This window comes from Ips typographus, linkage group LG5, assembly GCF_016097725.1.
Source record: "Ips typographus isolate SLU linkage group LG5, UJ_Ityp_2.0, whole genome shotgun sequence".
Lineage (NCBI taxonomy): Eukaryota > Metazoa > Arthropoda > Insecta > Coleoptera > Curculionidae > Ips > Ips typographus.
Window position 1 is genome coordinate 12,921,881 of NC_138426.1, and position 20,925 is coordinate 12,942,805.

General features: G+C 33.7%; 1 protein-coding gene across 1 annotated transcript; it reads left to right on the forward strand.

Moving 5' to 3' along the window:
- Positions 1-3,531: 3,531 nt before the first annotated feature.
- Positions 3,532-19,551, forward strand: betaTub60D (beta-Tubulin at 60D). Its single transcript, XM_081979524.1, has 7 exons — positions 3,532-3,691; positions 14,643-14,751; positions 17,760-18,005; positions 18,062-18,389; positions 18,446-18,678; positions 18,733-18,882; positions 18,939-19,551. The coding sequence occupies exons 1-7, from the start codon at positions 3,635-3,637 to the stop codon at positions 19,178-19,180; spliced, it is 1,365 nt and encodes a 454-aa protein (XP_081835650.1). The 5' UTR covers positions 3,532-3,634; the 3' UTR covers positions 19,181-19,551.
- Positions 19,552-20,925: the final 1,374 nt, after the last annotated feature.

Here is a 20,925-nt window from a genome sequence, read left to right on the forward strand (position 1 = left end):
CAACTTTTCTTAATTTGGCCATTTAAGCATTAAATTCATTTTTTTAAATAATTCATTTAAACTTATACATGCTACACCTTCACCAAATTATCACAAATCAGCTCAAGACTAAACATAAACTAACTAAACAAATAATAGAAATCCCAGTTTTGTGCTCATAATCTCCTTATAATCATCAGTCCAACAAGCACTACAAATAATCAGTAATTTTTTTTTAAGTTTGATAAACTCTTCCGTTTTTTTTTATAAAATAAATAAAAAAATGTGAAGAAACTCTATGCCTATTGCATATAGGTGGTGTTATTTGCTTTTTTTATCAGTCTGAATTTTCAGACTGTAGACAAATACCGCAAGGTGAAGGTTAAAAAGTTTCAGGGTTTTTGGGGAAGAAAAAATGTTTATTTTTGTTTACAATAATGTTAAGTAAATAATACTGGATTGATTTTATTATGCACTTTTTAACGACAAATTCTTCAGACAAATTGAATAGTAGAGAAAATGCCTGAGGTAAACTAACAGGCGTCATCTGTAGCTCAAAAATGGAACTACATAGGTACTATTCTGAAATAATACAGTTACCTCAACAAAGTGGTAAAGTACAAAAATGTACCACTGTTACAGTTTTCTGTAACTATATTATTGTCAAATACATATTAAAATTAGAAATGTGAAACTAGATGGCAGCGTTGTAGTAAAATTTTATTAGTTTTAATGGCAATACACTGAAAGACCGTTAGATGGCCGTACGTAACTAATTTATGGACATTTTTCCAGAAAATCTTCCCGAAAAATTGGAAAGTCTGATAATTCTAAAATAATTCGTTTTTTACATTTTTGTACTTGGAGGTATTTAGGCAGTTAAGGTAAATTTTGTAAATAAAAAATTTTTACTTGAAATTTCTTGACAATTCCAGTTTTTAATTTTTTAAAGTCAAACCGTGCCTGGTACCAAAAAAGTGTATAGAAGGTAAAAGTTGTATTCCATCGAAGTGCATTTGAGGTAAAATTTCAGACCTCTAACCTGAAACGTTCCTGAGATATTGAGCAAAAAAGCAGCCTGCGACGCCATTTTGTTTGTTATTTCTAGAAACTACGTGAAATTTTCTTTAAAAGGAGGTGCAACTCAATATTTTGATATAAAATTCAAAATGGCGGCCTGGAACGCCATTTTGTCTGTCATTTATTGAAACTACGTGATATTTCCTTCAAAATGAGGTGCAAGTCAATATTTTGACAGAAAATTCAAAATGGCGGCTTGGAAAGCCGTTTTGTCTGTCATTTCTAGAAACTACGTGAAATTTTCTTTAAAATGAGGTGCAAGTCAATATTTTGACAAAAAATTCAAAATCGCGGCCTGGAACGCCATTTTGTCTGTCATTTATTGAAACTACGTGAAATTTTCTTTAAAATGAAGTGCAAGTCAATATTTTGACAAAAATTTCAAAATGGCGGCCTGGAACGCCATTTTGTCCGTCATTTATTGAAATTACGTGATATTTCCTTCAAAATGAGGTGCAAGTCAATATTTTGACAAAAAATTCAAAATCGCGGCCTGGAACGCCATTTTGTCTGTCATTTATTGAAACTACGTGAAATTTTCTTTAAAATGAAGTGCAAGTCAATACTTTGACAAAAAATTCAAAATGGCGGCTTGCGACGTCATTTTGTCTGTCATTTCTAGAAACTACGTGAAATTTTCTTTAAAATGAGGTGCAAGTCAATATTTTGACAAAAAATTCAAAATGGCGGCTTGGAACGCCATTTTTGTCTGTCATTTATTGAAACTACGTGAAATTTTCTTTAAAATGAGGTGCAAGTTAATATTTTGACAAAAAATTCAAAATGGCGGCCTCGAAAGCCATTTTGACTGTCATTTCTAGAAACTACGTGAAATTTTCTTTAAAATGAGGTGCAAGTCAATATTTTGACAAAAATTTCAAAATGGCGGCCTGGAACGCCATTTTGTCCGTCATTTATTGAAATTACGTGATATTTCCTTCAAAATGAGGTGCAAGTCAATATTTTGACAGAAAATTCAAAATGGCGGCTTGGAAAGCCGTTTTATCTGTCATTTCTAGAAACTACGTGAAATTTTCTTTAAAATGAGGTGCAAGTCAATATTTTGACAAAAATTTCAAAATGGCGGCCTGGAACGCCATTTTGTCTCTAATTTCTTGAAACTACGTGAAATTTCCTTTAAAATGAGATGCATGTCAATATTTTGACAGAAAATTCAAAATGGCGGCCTCGAACTGTCAAAAAATACAACTTTTTTATTTGTCAAGTTACAGTTGACGTCTCGGTGTCATTTTATGTTAAAATTTCCGGGAAAAGACGCTGGTGCAGTCGGTTTTCTGATATCTCAAAAACTAACAGAGTTAGACCTAAAATTTAACATTTTAACTATTTCCTTTGCAGGAACTCGGCCGGATTAAGAAATACATGAAATCTGACTAAAAAATATTTACAATATAATATGTGATATTATGGTAAAGGAAATTTGACGCCCTCTAGCGGCCAAACGATGTTATCAATCAACTCATGTGGGGATATTTTTGGAAACCTTGAAATCTGATCTATCTTTTGTTTTCTATGACATTTTGACGTAACTTGTCAAATAAAGGAGTAATTTAGGGTCAAAGTAACGAGTGTCAAAAAATATGCTTCTGTGATTCCCTACACAGAACGTAAAAGTATAAAGTTTCAAGTCAAAACTCTTGATTTCCACTACCGAAAAAGAAGATGCACTTTATAGCTTTACGGTGCGTATTTTAACAGTTGTGACGTCACTGTCCACGTGATAAGTGTCTTAGGATGCTATGGCAACTGTCAAAAATGTCAAACAAATAATATATAAAAATAGAGAACTAAGAAATTTACTATTTAGTATACATATACAGAGTGTTCAAATTCAGTTTTTTTTCGACGATTTTTGGGGGTCAAAAATTCAAATTTTGTATTCGTTTGATTGTAATGAAAGTTTGTAACTCCTAGAGGGCGCCAGTTACAGTTACAGCATTTTTTACTAAATAGTTCATATTTGATTATCCAGGAGTGATTTGTTTATAGTAGTAGTAACTAACTAACTATACTTAATTATTGTGATTCCAAAACAAATCACCGAAATGTCTTTATTTATTTTCAGCCTAATCAAACACAAAATAAACGAAAGAACCCCTGGATTTCCAGATTTGTTTATTTCCGATACCTAAAGTGACTCTTTGTGTATGCAACTAAACGTTGAAGATTTAAAAATAAATATCTAAAAAGGGACCCAAAAACGCCCATGTTTCTTGTTTTATATCACTTAACCGAGCAGGTTTATTTTCAGACCATCCCCCTCTCAACCCCGCCGTTTTCCGACATAAAACCATTAACGTGTACGCATATTTTTCAACATTGCAAAGATAATTTATTTGGCACGTTTACGGCCTACAAGACATTCGAAGAAGGGTAATTTTTCTCGGGATTGTCAAATTTGGGGGAACGGGAGCGGTGACGGCAACAGCGCAGAAGTTGCGACCTGGGTGGAATCCCCATAGCACGCTTCGAGGACGACAATCTCCAGCTCTACACAGTGAGCTTCCAGCCTTCGAAGTTGACAGTTCAGTTCATCAACTTGATCATCTACAACATGAGGGAAATTGTTCATTTACAAGCCGGCCAATGTGGAAATCAAGTAGGAGCTAAGGTAAGTGTTAATTTAAAAATATTTTAATTTTATAATTTGTTTATTCAATTTATATCATAATTCTGGCAGTTAACATCTGGTAGCCAGCTTTTCTGTACCCTAATCTCATTGACAATAGCTTTATAAAAAGACCGGTAACGTTCCTCCTGTGTGCTTTTGTCCCATATATTATAAGGGTGAACATTCTAGATTTTATAAGTCTAATTTTTCTATTTTTATACGCGTTACTGTTAATACAAACAATTCTTGATAAATTAATCATAAAAGTATTCATATAATTACTCATAAATTATGATAAAGAGTAACCGTTAACATTATCACATCTGCCTGGTGTTATATGCATATCGCACGCAATTATTGTCATATTATTGATAAATAAAAAGCAATAACGGTTTTCTGGTTTTTAACATTAAAAATAGCATTCGCATTGTCATCATCCTTATCATATTTTCAAGTAATTCGCAAATACTGCGCCTTTCGGTTTTATTAACCGACTTAGAAAGGATTTGTCAGCAGCTTATTCACATGCAAGCAAATGTTTGAGAAAATTTTATGTTTTTTAGTTGTATTTGGCTGTGAAAAGTGTAATTTCTTAATTAGTTTGAAACAAAAATAAGGTCATTATGGTCAATTTTTCTTTGCTACCACTTTTAGGTCTTATAGCAAAATCCATGGTGACGGTGATTTATCTCAAGCAAATTTGAACCATAATGACATCCGTTGTTTTAAATTTTTTGGTATCTTTTAAGATCTGAAGAAAGTTCATTATTTAAACCTTCTGACTTTTGAGTACTGTGAAAATTTTTGTGGGGATAAATTACCAGTAAAATTACAAATAATGTGTTTCTGGTAGTTCAAACTTTGACACCGCCTTTCTCACTGACTGTACCAAATTTTGTAGTGTTTTTTCAGGTTATTGGATAGGAAATTTGATGAGGATTCCAAAAATGTACTTAAAACTTTTATTTTCTCACTCCAAGTGGGTTTTGCAAGGGGTTTTGTCCCTGACTGTCCTATCAAACTGGGTTTCTGGTAGTTCAAACTTTGACATCGCTTTTCCCCCTGACTGTACCAAATTTTGTAGTGTTTTTTCAGGTTATTGGAAAGGAAATTTGATGAGGATTCCAAAAATGTACTTAAAACTGTCATTTTCTCACTCCAAGTGGGTTTTGCAAGGCGTTTTGTCCCTGACTGTCCTATCAAACTGGGTTTCTAGTAGTTCAAATTTTGACATCGCTTTTCTCCCTGACTGTACCAAATTTTGTAGTCTTTTTTCAGGTTATTGGATAGGAAATTTGATTAGAATTCCAAAAATTTACTTAAAACTGTCATTTTCTCACTCCAAGTGGGTTTTGCAAGGGGTTTTGTCCCTGACTGTCCTATCAAACTGGGTTTCTGGTAGTTCAAATTTTGACACCGCTTTTCTCCCTGACTGTACCAAATTTTGTGGTGTTTTTTTCAGGTTATTGGATAGGAAATTTGATGAGGATTCCAAAAATGTACTTAAAACTTTTATTTTCTCACTCCAAGTGGGTTTTGCAAGGGGTTTTGTCCCTGACTGTCCTATCAAACTGGGTTTCTGGTAGTTCAAACTTTGACATCACTTTTCCCCCTGACTGTACCAAATTTTGTAGTGTTTTTTCAGGTTAATGGATAGGAAATTTGATGAGGATTCCAAAAATATACTGAAAAACATGATTCGGTCACTCCAAGTGCATTTTACAAGCGATTTTGTCCCTAACTGTTGTTTCAAAGTGTTTCTAGCTGTTCAAATTTTGACACCGCTTTTCTCCTTGACTGTACCAAATTCTGTAATGTTTTTTCAGGTTATTGGATAGGAAATTTCATGAGGATTCCAAAAATGTGCTTAAAACTGTCATTTTCTCACTCCAAGTGGGTTTTACAAGGGGTTTTGTCCCTGACTGTCCTATCAAACTGGGTTTCTGGTAGTTCAAACTTTGACATCGCTTTTCTCCCTGACTGTACCAAATTTTGTAGTGTTTTTTCAGGTTATTGGATAGGAAATTTGATGAGGATTCCAAAAATGTACTTAAAACTCTCATTTTCTCACTCCAAGTGGGTTTTGCAAGGGGTTTTGTCCCTGAGTGTCCTATCAAACTGGGTTTCTGGTAGTTCAAATTTTGACATCGCTTTTCTCCCTGACTGTACCAAATTTTGTAGTGTTTTTTCAGGTTATTGGATAGGAAATTTCATGAGGATTCCAAAAATGTGCTTAAAACTGTCATTTTCTCACTCCAAGTGGGTTTTACAAGGGGTTTTGTCCCTGACTGTCCTATCAAACTGGGTTTCTGGTAGTTCAAACTTTGACATCGCTTTTCTCCCTGACTGTACCAAATTTTGTAGTGTTTTTTCAGGTTATTGGATAGGAAATTTGATGAGGATTCCAAAAATGTACTTAAAACTGTCATTTTCTCACTCCAAGTGGGTTTGACAAGCAATTTTGTCCCTGTCTGTCAAAATGTGTTTTGACAATTTTGTAATTTTGAGTTGTTTAAAAATTTAGAATATAGAGTAATTTTGACTCACTTTGCCTCTGTCTTTGACAAGTTTTCTTGTATTTAAAGACATTTCTAGACATTTGCAGTACTATTGACACCACAAAAGCACCAGTGTCAATTTACAGCATTAATCAGCAATAAAACAATGCATATTTCACTTTATTATTGATACTTAATAGCCTCAATAAACCATAAATCTATTGATTTTTAGATATAGGTAATTCGTTTTACGTAAAACCCCTTGTAATGACGTCATTTGTCTTATATGGGAGTGTCAAAAGGGTCAGTGACTCACCCTTTTACGGTTTTATCTTGTATGGCGGTTGTTTTTTGATATGTCACGTGATTAAATTCCGTTATGCTGGTAGGTCAAAAGAAAAAACAAAACAAATTTATCATTCAGTGTGTATAAGTTCTCTAATCTGTTTCTGGGTAATAATAACTGATGAATTAATGCCAACGAACTAGACTTTTGTATAATCGTAAATGCTTATCGTGTCTCTGATTTCCTAGTGCTGGATCCACAAGAATTCGATTATTCATTTTATAATCATCAATTTATTGTTTTAGTCACGAATTGAGTTTTACACGCATGGTGCTTGAAATATCAGATAATTTAAGCCACTTCTGGAATAATTCAGCTGCATAAAAGTGATTAACCAAAGTCCCCGGGGACGTGTTAAGTACCCATAAATAACCAGGATTTTTTCTTGTTATTTCTGGTCTCCAACATACCGGAAATAGCCGTTGAAGATGCTATTTCCATGTGGCTCGGAGACAGAATCTCAAATATTTTTGGGTTGGCGACGAACGACGTCTTCGTGGGCACTATTAATAAACCTTCCACCAGGTCCGCGATCCTTTAAAAGAACCCAACCAGGGACGTGTATGTTATTTCAATGCTGTCTTCATATCATGTGACCGCAATGTACTTTAGAAACATTACAAATCACGTGACATCTGACAGTTTATAGGTTCTGTTTCGTTAGTAAAATAACAACAGTAAATATGTGTTGTTATATTTCAGTAATCAAAAGTTCTTTTGAAAATGTTTTCAGGTTTTTTGCCAAGTCCGGTCCTGCTTTTTCGATCACGTGACCATTAAAAAATGCTACTAAGCTACAGTGATTGGTCACAAGTCTACGAGTTCAAATAAAAAAGTTGCAAAAATGAAAAAATGGCAGTTTTTGCAAAAAGTGCAATTTTGGCAATTTTTTATTTTGCTCCAGGAGGGTTTCAATGCACCGCAAAGGGGATATTTATACCAAAGGATCGTAAATTAAGTGAAATAAGTACAAAAAAAACACTTAAAAATTTTTAATTTTTCAAAAAAATTGAAGGAATGGGGGGGTATTAGGAGTATTTATTTACTACTTTTTGAAATTCAATATCTCGGTAACGTGAAGAGCTAGAGAGGCTAGTTTTGACTCATTTTGTAGTCTTTATTATCCTTTTTCTAATGGCGTTTGAATGAAATCTATTAGAGTTCAAATAAAAAAGTTACAATCGTTCAAAAATTGGAAAAATGTTAATTTTGCAAAAAGTGCAATTTTGGCAATTTTTTATTTTGCTCCAGGAGGGTTCCAATGCACAGCAAACGGTATATTTATACCAAAGGACCTTAAATTAAGTGAAATAAGTACAAAAAAAGCACTTTAAAATTTTTAATTTTTCAAAAAAATTGAAGGAATGGGGGGGTATTTGAGTGCTTTTTTTACTACTTTTTGAAATTCAATATCTCGGTAACGTGAAGAGCTAGAGAGGCCAGTTTTGACTCATTTTGTAGTTTTGTTTATCCTTTTTCTAATGGTGTTTGAAAGAAATCTATAGGAGTTCAAATAAAAAAGTTACAATTATTCAAAAATTGAAAAAATGTCAATTTTGCAAAAAGTGCAATTTTGGCACTTTTTACAAAAAAAATAAAATTTTGAAAATCGTCTTTCATTGTCAAGGTTGCTTAGGTTAAAGGTAAAAAAGTGACGTGGAGTGTCATTTATCCAAAATGTAATTTTTTACTGGTACCACGCCCTAAAAACTGTCAAAATTGTCATAATTTCAAAATCATTTCCGAAACCGTGCTAGATAGTCAAAATAGACGTCAGATTCGTGTCCTCTAGTTTAAAATTAGTAGAAAAAGGTCACTTTGATTAAGCAAAATTCCTTCCAAAATTAGGCCTAAAAAACATAAATTTAAGTCCAAATTTCGTGCACTTTTCCAAAAAATCGTCCATAACTTGCTTATTTGAAACATTCTGTATAAACACACCACATGACAAAAGAAAGCTAATAAATAAGGCTATCACGTGACGTTGTTTGGGCCCTAGAGGTCGTCAAAGTTGACTCTAGTTTTTCATCTCAGAAAAAATTACCACAATCTACTTTTTTCAAAATCAAACAAAAATGTATTAAGTATCAACTTGAACTACTTTTTGGAGTTATCCAGGTAAAAATAAGGAAAATCACAATATCGCTTAAACATTGTATTCCTGCTAAATTTTCGTGAAAACTCAACCTATGGAACTATTGACCTAGAAGTTTTCTATGAGCACATTTTCCAATTTAGAAATTGCATTCGAGCTCCCAGGGTTTTTTTTCTTTCTTTAATGAACCAATAAAAGTGAAACGCGCTAACAAGAATTCGGAAAACCGCTTGAGTGTTTCGTGGTTCTTTCATTACCCAGTTAATTATAGAAAACAATCGATTTCATGACAAATTCAAATTCATTGTTTCAGCGGTCACACAGTCTCAATAAATTAGATATTTTTTTTTGCGTCATCGCTTTGGTAGTGAACTTTCAGCCATTTCAAATCAACCAGACGACATATTGGTTTTTTTAAAATTATTTTTTATTTATTTATTTTTTTTCAATTGTTAGATCTAAATTGCAAAATGATTCAAGTCTTGGGGAACGTACAAGCTTAAGCGTAAACACTATTTTAGAACTTTTAACAATTTGTGTTAAAACAACATTCTTCCAATATGGAGATGATTATTACCAACAAAATTCTGGGATGGCAATGGGTTCTCCATTGTCTCCAATATTAAGTAATATTTTTATGGAACATTTCGAAGAAAATAATACTAATAATTTTAATTATAAACCAACAATCTGGTGGAGATATATTGATGATGTTTTCTCAATATATCCATTCGGTAATGATCATCTCAAACAATTTCTAACTCACATAAACTTAACAGAACCCACAATCAAATTTACAACAGAAACTGAACAAAATAACGAACTTCCATTCTTAGACATTCTAATCAAAAAAGATATAAACAAATTTGAAACAAAAGTATACAGAAAACCAACCCACACCCGCAAAAAAAAGGTATTGTAAAAAGTTTATTTGATAGAGCCAAAATTATTTGCAATAATGAACAATTTAATAAAACAAAAATATTCATTAAAAATGTTCTAAACGAAAATGACTATCCTGAAACATTTATTAATAAGTGTTTTACGGATTTAGAACATCCAAAACAATCTGGAAATCAAAATCAAATTTTACCTTTTACTAACCTTTTTATTCCTTACATTCCAGGTATTTCTGACAAAATCAAACGAATAGCCAAAAAATATAACATCAGAACAATATTTAGAACTCAAAACACATTAAGATCACACTTAACTAAAACAAAACCTCACAATGAAAATGAATCTACAAGAAACGTGATATATAAAATTCCTTGCGAATGCAATCAATTTTATATTGGTGAAACCTCCAGGCCTTTAAAAAAACGTATTAAAGAACAAAATTATTTAAGAACTGGAGACTTTCACAAATCTAATATATGCCAACACGCGTTTGATAATGATCATAGAGTCAAATGGAATGAATGTAGTATCATAGACAAAGAAACTTTTTCAAAAAGACGTAAAATAAAAGAAAATGCATATATTAGATTAAATTATGGCTCCTGTATTGCTACATCCTCTATTAATATTGACCAAACCTGGTTAAATATTCTAGAGAAGGAGATAACACTTGGTCATATCAAACAAAACTGAAATTTCTTGTAATTTTGTTTTCATTATAAAACCCACCTTTCACTACAACAATAGATAGGTAACCTTTCCTATTGGAATGACAAAAGTCAAAATTTATGTCAATTTTTATTGACAAAACCCTTCTCAGAGTTCCAAATTGAACATTATCAGGTTTAATATTTATTAAGTTGTTGTTTTCTGTGTTCTGCCGTTGTGTTCTTTCTTTTTTAGACTCTCTGAAGACGGTGGTAGATTTTCCACCGAAACGTCAGCTTTTTAATGAAATAACAATAAAAATGAGTAACTCGACTCAACAAACATATAGAACATATCTCCAATATTGAAATTTATGAGTTGGTGTTTTAAACGGAAATTGATAAAATCCCACTTCCTAGCAAAGATAACTTTTGCATCTATTTCTGTCTAATTTATTTTTATGAAACACTTGGGTGGTCTTGCTCAAACACGTGTATTTTCTTAAAAATACTACTTTCTTTTTTTTTTTTTTTTAAAGTCACTATATGGGTGGTTAACTCTCCGGTTAAGCACCTTAGATTAATGATTAACAGCCCAATTAAATTGGATTGGTCTCGTTTTTATGCACTTGTAATAATCAGCTTGATTTTAAGTGTTCCAGTCTAGTAATCATCGTCGTAGCGGTGATGATGAGTTCAGTTATACTCTAGATTTGATTAATTAACTGTAATTACTAGCAAAAATTAGTGGTCAAAGATTTAGGTCCAATTTATTTTTCTTATACTACCATTTTGTGTTTAATTTATACAGTGTGGTCCAAATTGGTGATGCATGTATGGGGATATCCGTTATCGTAAGAGATACAGGATCGGTTAAATGGGAAAAGTTTTAGGGAATTCAATGCCATATTCATACCCGGTTTTGAAATTAGATTATCATTTGCAGTTTTTCGGGAAAACGTGAAACACTGCATTTTTAACTTTGCCTTATAGGTCCCTAACGAAGATAAAAATGTTTTTAAAAATGTTACATTATTAGGGCACTTTTTGACGTAGAATACGATGGTGTAATTAGAAATTTTTTATCGGCACTTGTTTCGAAGTTATGCATGACAACTTTGGAAAATCTTATGGGCGCCATCTTAGATTTTTAAATTTTCGGAAAGTGCTTTAAAAGGCCTTTTCAATGATGTACCTATTGATGTCCTTGTGAGACTTACCAAGTGCAAAATGGCGATTTTTCTATTTTCGATATAGTAGGCTTTGAACATTTGGGCAGCCATTATGAAAAAACAAAAATTTTGACACTTTTGAACCAAAAATTTGGTACAGTCAGGGAGAAAAGCAGTGTCAAAGTCTGAACTACCAAAAACCCAGTTTGATAGGACAGTCAGAGACAAAACCCATTGTAACATTCACTTGGAGTGAGAAAATGACAGTTTTAAGTACATTTTTGGAATCCTCATCAAATTTCCCATCCAATAACCTGAAAAAACACTACAAAATTTGGTACAATCAAAGAGAAAAGCGGTGTCAAAGTTTGAACTACCAGAAACCCAGTTTGATTGGACAGTCAGGGACAAAACCCTTTGTAAAACCCACTTGGAGTGAGAAAATGACCGTTTTAAGTATATTTTTGGAATCCTCATCAAATTTCCTAACCAATAACCTGAAAAAACACTACAAAATTTGGTACAGTCAGGGAGAAAAGCGGTGTCAAAGTTTGAACTGCCAGAAACACAGTTTGATAAGACAGTCAGGCACAAAACCCCTACTAAAACCGACTTGGAGTGAGAAAATGACAGTTTTAAGTACATTTTTGAAATCCTCATTAAATTTCCTATCCATTAACCTGAAAAAACACGACAAAATTTGGTACAATCAGAGAGAAAAGCGGTGTCACAGTTTGAACTACCAGAAACCCAGTTTGATAGGACAGTTAGGGACAAAATCCTTTTTAAAACCCACTTGGAGTGAGAAAATGACAGTTTTAAGTACATTTTTTGAATCCTCATCAAATTTCCTAACCAATAACCTGAAAACATAATACAAAATTTGGTACAGTCAGGGAGAAAAGCGGTGTCAAAGTTTGAACTACCAGACACCCAGTTTGATAGGACAGTCAAGGGACAAAACCCCTTGTAGAACCCATTTGGAGTGAGAAAATGACCGTTTTAAGTACATTTTTGGAATCCTCATCAAATTTCCTAACCAATAACCTGAAAAAACACTAAAAAATTTGGTACAGTCAGGGAGAAAAGCGGTGTCAAAGTTTGAACTACCAGAAACACAGTTTGATAGGACAGTCAGGGACAAAACCCCTTGTAAAACCCACTTGAAGTGAGAAAATTACAGTTTTAAGTACAGTTTTGAAATCCTCATCAAATTTCCCATCCAATAACCTAAAAAAACACTACAAAATTTGGTACAGTCAAGGAGAAAAGCGGTGTCAAAGTTTGAACTGCCAGAAACACAGTTTGATAAGACAGTCAGGGACAAAACCCTTTGTAAAACCCACTTGGAGTGAGAAAATGACCATTTTAAGTACATTTTTGGAATCCTCATCAAATTTCCTAACTAATAACCTGAAAAAACACTACAAAATTTGGTACAGTCAGGGAGAAAAGCGGTGTCAAAGTTTGAACTACCAGAAACACAGTTTGATAAGACAGTCAGGGACAAAACCCTTTGTAAAACCCACTTGGAGTGAGAAAATGACCATTTTAAGTACATTTTTGGAATCCTCATCAAATTTCCTAACCAATAACCTGAAAAAACACTACAAAATTTGGTACAGTCAAGGAGAAAAGCGGTGTCAAAGTTTGAACTACCAGACACCCAGTTTGATAGGACAGTCAGGGGCAAAACCCCTTGTAAAACCCACTTGGAGTGAGAAAATTACAGTTTTAAGTACATTTTTGGAATCCTCATCAAATTTCCTAACCAATAACCTGAAAAAACACTAAAAAATTTGGTACAGTCAGGGAGAAAAGCGGTGTCAAAGTTTGAACTACCAGAAACACAGTTTAATAGGACAGTCAGGGACAAAACCCCTTGTAAAACCCACTTGAAGTGAGAAAATGACAGTTTTAAGTACAGTTTTGAAATCCTCATCAAGTTTCCCATCCAATAACCTAAAAAAACACTACAAAATTTGGTACAGTCAGGGAGAAAAGCGGTGTCAAAGTTTGAACTACCAGAAACACAGTTTGATAGGACAATCGGGGACAAAACCCCTTGTAAAACCCACTTGGAGTGAGAAAATTACAGTTTTAAGTACATTTTTGGAATCCTAATCAAATTTCCTAACCAATAACCTGAAAACATAATACAAAATTCAAGTGACTGTAACAATAGAGAGAAATTTCCCCTTCCAGATAAGAACAATGCTTGACAATGATTTTTCTAAAATATAAAGATGCTTGTGAAGTCAAAATGGCGACCAAAACGATAGAACTCTATTTTTCTATATATCCCTTATATTTAAATTAATAAAAATATACTAAATATTTTCTGGTTAAGCATTTTTATATGCTAATACTTGCATTTTTTTACCAACCACAAACATTAATGTCGTGCGGTAATTGTTACAAACCTTTTCATCAACATCCAGTGTATCATGTGACTCTTAAATAGCTTGCAGTAATTAGATCACGTGAGCCGTTTTCTCTCGCCAATCTAACTTTTTGATCAAAATAGTTTATAAAAAATTCAAAAATGTACACTGTATACAGAATGTTTCTTCTAAACCGTATTGACTACGAAGGCTTAAAAGGGCCACAGACGTTATTTTTCTTAAATTTTTACTTCAAACTCAGAAATTAACTAAATTCCAACTTCAAACTCGGAATTTAGTTGCAATGTTGTCAAACTGACAAATTCTACTAATTAAGAACAAAGAGTGTTTGCAATGTTGCCAAACTGACTAATTTTACTAATTTGGTTTGAAGAGTATATGCAATGTTATCAAACTGACAAATTCTACATTTTTGGTTTGAAGAGTGTTTCCAATTTGTCCAAACTGACAAGTTCAACTAATTTCTTTAAAGTGTGTTTGCTTGCAATGTTGCCAAATTAACAAACTCTCCTAATTTAGATCGAAGACTGTTTGCAATGTTGCCTACCTGACAAAATTTGGTAATTTGGTTCAAAAGTGTCCTTGCAATGTTATCAAACTGACAAATTCTACAATTTTGATTCGAAGAGTGTTTGTAATGTAACCAAACTGACTAATTTCTTGCAATGTTGCTAAAGTTAACAAATTTCACTAATTTGCTTCGAAGAATGTTTGCAATGTTGCCAAACTGAAAAATTTTGTCTAATTTGGTTTGAAGAGCTTTTGCAATGTGACAATGTAAATTCTGAGTTTGAAGTCGGAATATAAGAAAAAAAATGTTTTTTGCCCTTCTACGCCTTCGTAATTGACTAGTGTTTTGTAATTTTTACCTATTATCCATTTTTCCAGTTTTGGGAAGTAATCTCCGAAGAACATGGCATAGACCCCAGTGGAATTTACACAGGCGACAGCGATTTACAACTGGAAAGAATCAACGTATATTACAATGAAGCAACTGGTAAGTAAATATGTCTAAAACCGATGCTTTCAACGAAACTTATGGTTCCAGATAATAATACTTGAAAGTCGTTTGATCTAATTTTAATACCAAAAAAACCACCTGGTTAACAATCTTAAGACTTCTTTATGTCCGGTGTTGGGTTACCAATCATCGAGCCATCTGGTTTGGTTCAGTGTTTTTTAAATTTGAGCCGTCTATTTTTGTATGGTATCTCTTTTTGTCTGTTTAAAAAGTAGCTTAAGTGGCACTGGTAATTGTTCGAAAGTGCTCTACTGGATCATAAAAGTGGATTTAAACGTGAAATCACCATGTTTACATACATATAGGAAGTCCTAGGGGCATTGTACAGTTAATGACATGGAGACAAAAGTATTCGAGTTCAAAGAACTAGATTAAATATATTAATTTAAGGTTTTCATTTGAACTAATTGAGACAGTTAACCACATTCCAAGGTATTAAGACTTGTCCAGTGTTAATAAAGTCATAAAATTTTGATGGTTATTATGAGCAAGCATCATTTTCATGTTTAAACCTTTAGAAAATGGGAAAAATGCCATTTTTGATAAAAAAGTGAAATTTTGAATCTCGGTAACATGAAGAGCTAGAAAGGCCAGTTTTGGCTCATTTTGTAGTTTTGTTTATCCTTTTTCTAATGGCGTTTGAGTGAAATCTGTAAGAGATCAAATAAAAAAGTTACAATCATTCAAAAATGGAAAAATGTCAGTTTTTGTAAAAAGTGCAATTTTGGCAATTTTTTATTTTGCTCCAGGAAAGTTCCAATGCACATCAAACGGCATATTTATATCAAAGGACCTTAAATTAAGTGAAATAAGTACAAAAAAAGCACTTTAAAATTTTCCATTTTTCAAAAAAATTTAAAGAATGGGGGGGTATTAGGGGTCTTTTTTTACTACTTTTTGAAATTCAATATCTCGGTAACGTGAAGAGCTAGAGAGGCCAGTTTTGGCTCATTTTGTAGTTTTTTTTATCCTTTTTCTAATGGTGTTTGAGTGAAATCTGTAAGAGATCAAATAAAAAAGTTACAATCATTTAAAAATGAAAAAATTTCAGTTTTTGTAAAAAGTGCAATTTTGGCAATTTTTTATTTTGCTCCAGGAAGGTTCCAATGCACATCAAAGGGCATATTTATATCAAAGGACCTTAAATTAAGTAAAATAAGTACAAAAAAAGCACTTTAAAATTTTCCATTTTTCAAAAAAATTGAAAGAATGGGGGGGTATTAGGGGTCTTTTTTTACTACTTTTTGAAATTCGATATCTCGGTAACATCAAGAGCTAGAGAGGCCAGTTTTGGCTCATTTTGTAGTTTTTTTTATCCTTTTTCTAATGGCGTTTGATTGAAATCTATAGGAGTTCAAATAAAAAAGTTACAATCATTCAAAAATGAAAAAATTTCAGTTTTTGCAAAAAGTGCAATTTTGGCAATATTTTATTTTGCTCCAGGAAGATTCCAATGCACATCAAAGGGCATATCTATATCAAAGGACCTTAAATTAAGTGAAATAAGTACAAAAAAAGCACTTTAAAATTTTCCATTTTTCAAAAAAATTTAAAGAATGGGGGGGGTATTAGGGGTCTTTTTTTACTACTTTTCGAAATTCAATATCTCGGTAACATGAAGAGCTAGAGAGGCCAGTTTTGGCTCATTTTGTAGTTTTTTTTATCCTTTTTCTAATGGCGTTTGAGTGAAATCTGTAAGAGATCAAATAAAAAAGTTACAATCATTCAAAAATGGAAAAATGTCAGTTTTTGTAAAAAGTGCAATTTTGGCAATTTTTTATTTTGCTCCAGGAAGGTTCCAATGCCTAGCAAAGGGCATATTTATATCAAAGGACCTTAAATTAAGTGAAATAAGTACAAAAAAATTCACTTTAAAATTTTCCATTTTTCAAAAAAATTGAAAGAATGGGGGGGTATTAGGGGTCTTTTTTTACTACTTTTTGAAATTCGATATCTCGGTAACATCAAGAGCTAGAGAGGCCAGTTTTGGCTCATTTTGTAGTTTTTTTTATCCTTTTTCTAATGGCGTTTGAGTGAAATCTGTAAGAGATGAAATAAAAAAGTTACAATCATTCAAAAATGGAAAAATGTCAGTTTTTGTAAAAAGTGCAATTTTGGCAATTTTTTATTTTGCTCCAGGAAGGTTCCAATGCCTAGCAAAGGGCATATTTATATCAAAGGACCTTAAATTAAGTGAAATAAGTACAAAAAAATTCACTTTAAAATTTTCCATTTTTCAAAAAAATTGAAAGAATGGGGGGGTATTAGGGGTCTTTTTTTACTACTTTTTGAAATTCGATATCTCGGTAACATCAAGAGCTAGAGAGGACAGTTTTGGCTCATTTTGTAGTTTTTTTATCCTTTTTCTAATGGCGTTTGAATGAAATCTGTAAGAGATCAAATAAAAAAGTTACAATCATTCAAAAATGGAAAAATGTCAGTTTTTGTAAAAAGTGCAATTTTGGCAATTTTTTATTTTGCTCCAGGAAGGTTCCAATGCACATCAAAATGCATAGTTATATCAAAAGACTTTAAATTAGATAAACTAAGCACTTTCAAAAATAAAAAATTACATTTTTTAAGGGCTCTTTGAAATATGCAAACTTAACTAGCACACTAATCAAAACGAAGGTAATTTTCAAAAAGTTGGTTATGACTTATTGATTCCACCATTCAGGCGTTTCTGTATTCGTATAAATCATCATCAGACTAAGTTTGTGTGGGTTTTAAAGCATTTTTAACTGTTTAAAATTCAGCCCATAAAACCGCATGCGATACCAAATTAAGAAAAATTACTGGATGTCAAGTCGGGTTAACGCGCCGTCCTTTCATTTAAATTCCTGATAATTTTCTTTGATAGCCCCCTTTATTAACAATTAGTAGCTTTTATACAAGAGGTAAGTGGTACCACGGTACCATTAAAGAAATTCACCGCCTAAATTGGCTTATTTGAGGTGACTAAACGGATTTTATTGAAATTGTAGTGGCTTCAAGTACAAGCGGGGGAAAATATGTCCCGAGAGCGATTCTGCTGGACTTGGAGCCAGGCACAATGGACGCGGTGCGTTCTGGACGCTATGGCAAACTGTTCCGTCCAGACAATTTCGTTTTTGGCCAATCGGGAGCCGGAAATAACTGGGCAAAAGGGCACTACACCGAAGGGGCTGAACTCGTCGACGCTGTCTTGGATGTCGTAAGAAAGGAAGCTGAAAATTGTGACTGTCTTCAAGGTACACAGTTTTCAAGTCCACAAAAATGAATAATTACAATTTTGCTTGACCATCAGGCTTCCAGCTGACACATTCTCTTGGTGGTGGTACCGGTTCAGGTATGGGCACCTTATTGATTTCCAAAATAAGGGAAGAGTACCCGGACAGGATAATGAACACCTACTCGGTGATGCCCAGTCCTAAAGTGTCGGACACTGTGGTGGAACCCTACAACGCCACCTTGTCAGTACATCAACTAGTAGAAAACACCGACGAGACTTACTGTATCGATAACGAAGCCCTCTACGACATTTGCTTCAGAACCCTTAAGGTACCCAACCCTAGTTACAGCGACTTGAACCATTTAGTGTCTTTAACCATGTCTGGTGTGACCACATGTCTAAGGTAATATCCCCAACTCCATTTTACTAGGTTTGTCAACAAATTTTTTTTTTTTAAAGATTCCCAGGACAGTTGAACGCAGATCTCAGAAAACTAGCGGTAAACATGGTACCATTCCCCAGGTTACACTTCTTTATGCCAGGATTTGCACCTTTGACGTCACGTGGAAATCAACAGTACCGCGCTTTGACAGTACCGGAACTGACCCAGCAAATGTTTGATGCTAAAAACATGATGGCCGCCTGCGATCCTCGACATGGACGGTACCTAACTGTGGCTGCAGTTTTTAGAGGTACTGTCACATATTTCATCCTGTTTTTCTTATATCTATGATTGGTTTAAACAGGCAGGATGTCAATGAAAGAGGTAGACGAGCAGATGTTGGCTGTACAGAACAAAAACAGCAGTTACTTTGTCGAATGGATACCTAACAATGTCAAAACGGCTGTTTGCGATATTCCTCCAGTTGGTTTGAAGATGTCATCCACGTTTATAGGTTTGTGTGTTTCTATGCTTTTAAAGACACACATCTGAACCTGTTTTGTATTGTAGGCAATACAACAGCCATACAGGAATTGTTTAAAAGAATCTCCGAGCAATTCGCAGCCATGTTCAGAAGAAAAGCTTTCCTCCATTGGTACACTGGGGAAGGCATGGACGAAATGGAGTTCACTGAGGCTGAATCCAACATGAACGACCTGGTTTCCGAGTACCAGCAGTACCAAGAAGCCACCGCTGATGACGAGTACGAAGCGGAAGAGGAAGCCGCTGGAGATGAGTTTAATTGTCAGTAATTTTGTGGTTAGGTTTAAGTATTTTTTATTTAATTTTCAAATCAACCGAAATAGATCTTGACCAAGAGTGCCTTGCTTTGTATTGTTATAGAGATGAAGGTGCATTATAGAGTGTCGTATGCTAGTCTACCAAATTTGCAAAAAATTAAATATCATCCTAATATATACAGGTTTGAACAAATGTTTTACCCTGTATAATTTGCGCTAGAAGCCTGTATAAGTTTCATTTATTTAAGTTATCATTTTATACTCACACCAGCACTCATTTCATAATATATTATGCTTTTTGTTTTACATTGTTATCAACCAAAGTATGTATTTTCTAAGTAGTTTTTTTTTCGAAAAATAAAGACTGAATTTTACATCAGAAATTTTGAGTTTTACTTTAAAAGACCTATACTTTAAGTATTTCAGTCACTTGGTTATAGCTCCTGGAACTTCCAAGATTAATGAGGGAATTTCATGAAAATTTTACACAATATTTAGACGCTAGAAGGCGTCAAAGTTCCTTCACCATAAAATCACATAGTTTTTGACACACGTTGTTTCGACCCTAAATTACTCCCTTATTTGACAAGATACGTCAAAATGTTATAGAAAACAAAAAATAGAGCAGATTTCAGGCTTTCCAAAACTATCCCCCCATGATTCGATTGATTGCACCGTTTGGCCGCTAGAAGGCGTCAAAGTTCCTTCACCATAAAATCACATATTTTGTGACACTCGTTGTTTTGACCCTAAATTACTCCCTTATTTGACAAGTTACGTCAAAATGTCATAGAAAACAAGAAATAGAGCAGATTTCAGGCTTTCCAAAACTATCCCCCCATGATTCGATTGATTGCACCGTTTGGCCGCTAAAAGGCGTCAAAGTTCCTTCACCATGAAATCACATATTTTTTGACACACGTTGTTTTGACCCTAAATTGCTCCCTTACTTGACAAGATACGTCAAAATGTCATAGAAAACAAGAAATAGAGCAGATTTCAGGCTTTCCAAAACTATCCCCCCATGATTCGATTGATTGCACCGTTTGGCCGCTAGAACGCGTCAAATTTCCTTCACCATAAAATAACATATTTTTTGACATACGTTGTTTTGACCCTAAATTACTCCCTTATTTGACAAGTTACGTCAAAATATTATAGAAAACAAGAAATAGGGCAGATTTCAGGCTTTCCAAAACTATCCCCCCATGATTCGATTGATTGCACCGTTTGGCCGCTAGAAGGCGTCAAAGTTCCTTCACCATGAAATCACATATTTTTTGACACGCGTTGTTTTGACCCTAAATTACTCCCTTATTTGACAAGTTACGTCAAAATTTTATAGAAAACAAGAAATAGAGCAGATTTCAGGCTTTCCAAAACTATCCCCCCATGATTCGATTGATTGCACCGTTTGGCCGCTAGAAGGCGTCAAAGTTCCTTCACCATGAAATCACATATTTTTTGACACACGTTGTTTTGACCCTAAATTGCTCCCTTACTTGACAAGATACGTCAAAATATTATAGAAAACAAAAGATAGAGCAGACTTGAAGCTTTCCAAAAATATCCCCACTCGAGTTGATTGATAACGTCGTTTGGCTGCTAGAGGGCGTCAAAGTTCCTTCACCATAAAATAACATATTTTGTGACACTCGTTGCTTTGACCCTAAATTACTCCCTTATTTGACAAGTTACGTCAAAATGTCATGGAAAACAAGAAATAGAGCAGATTTCAGGCTTCCCAAGACTATCCC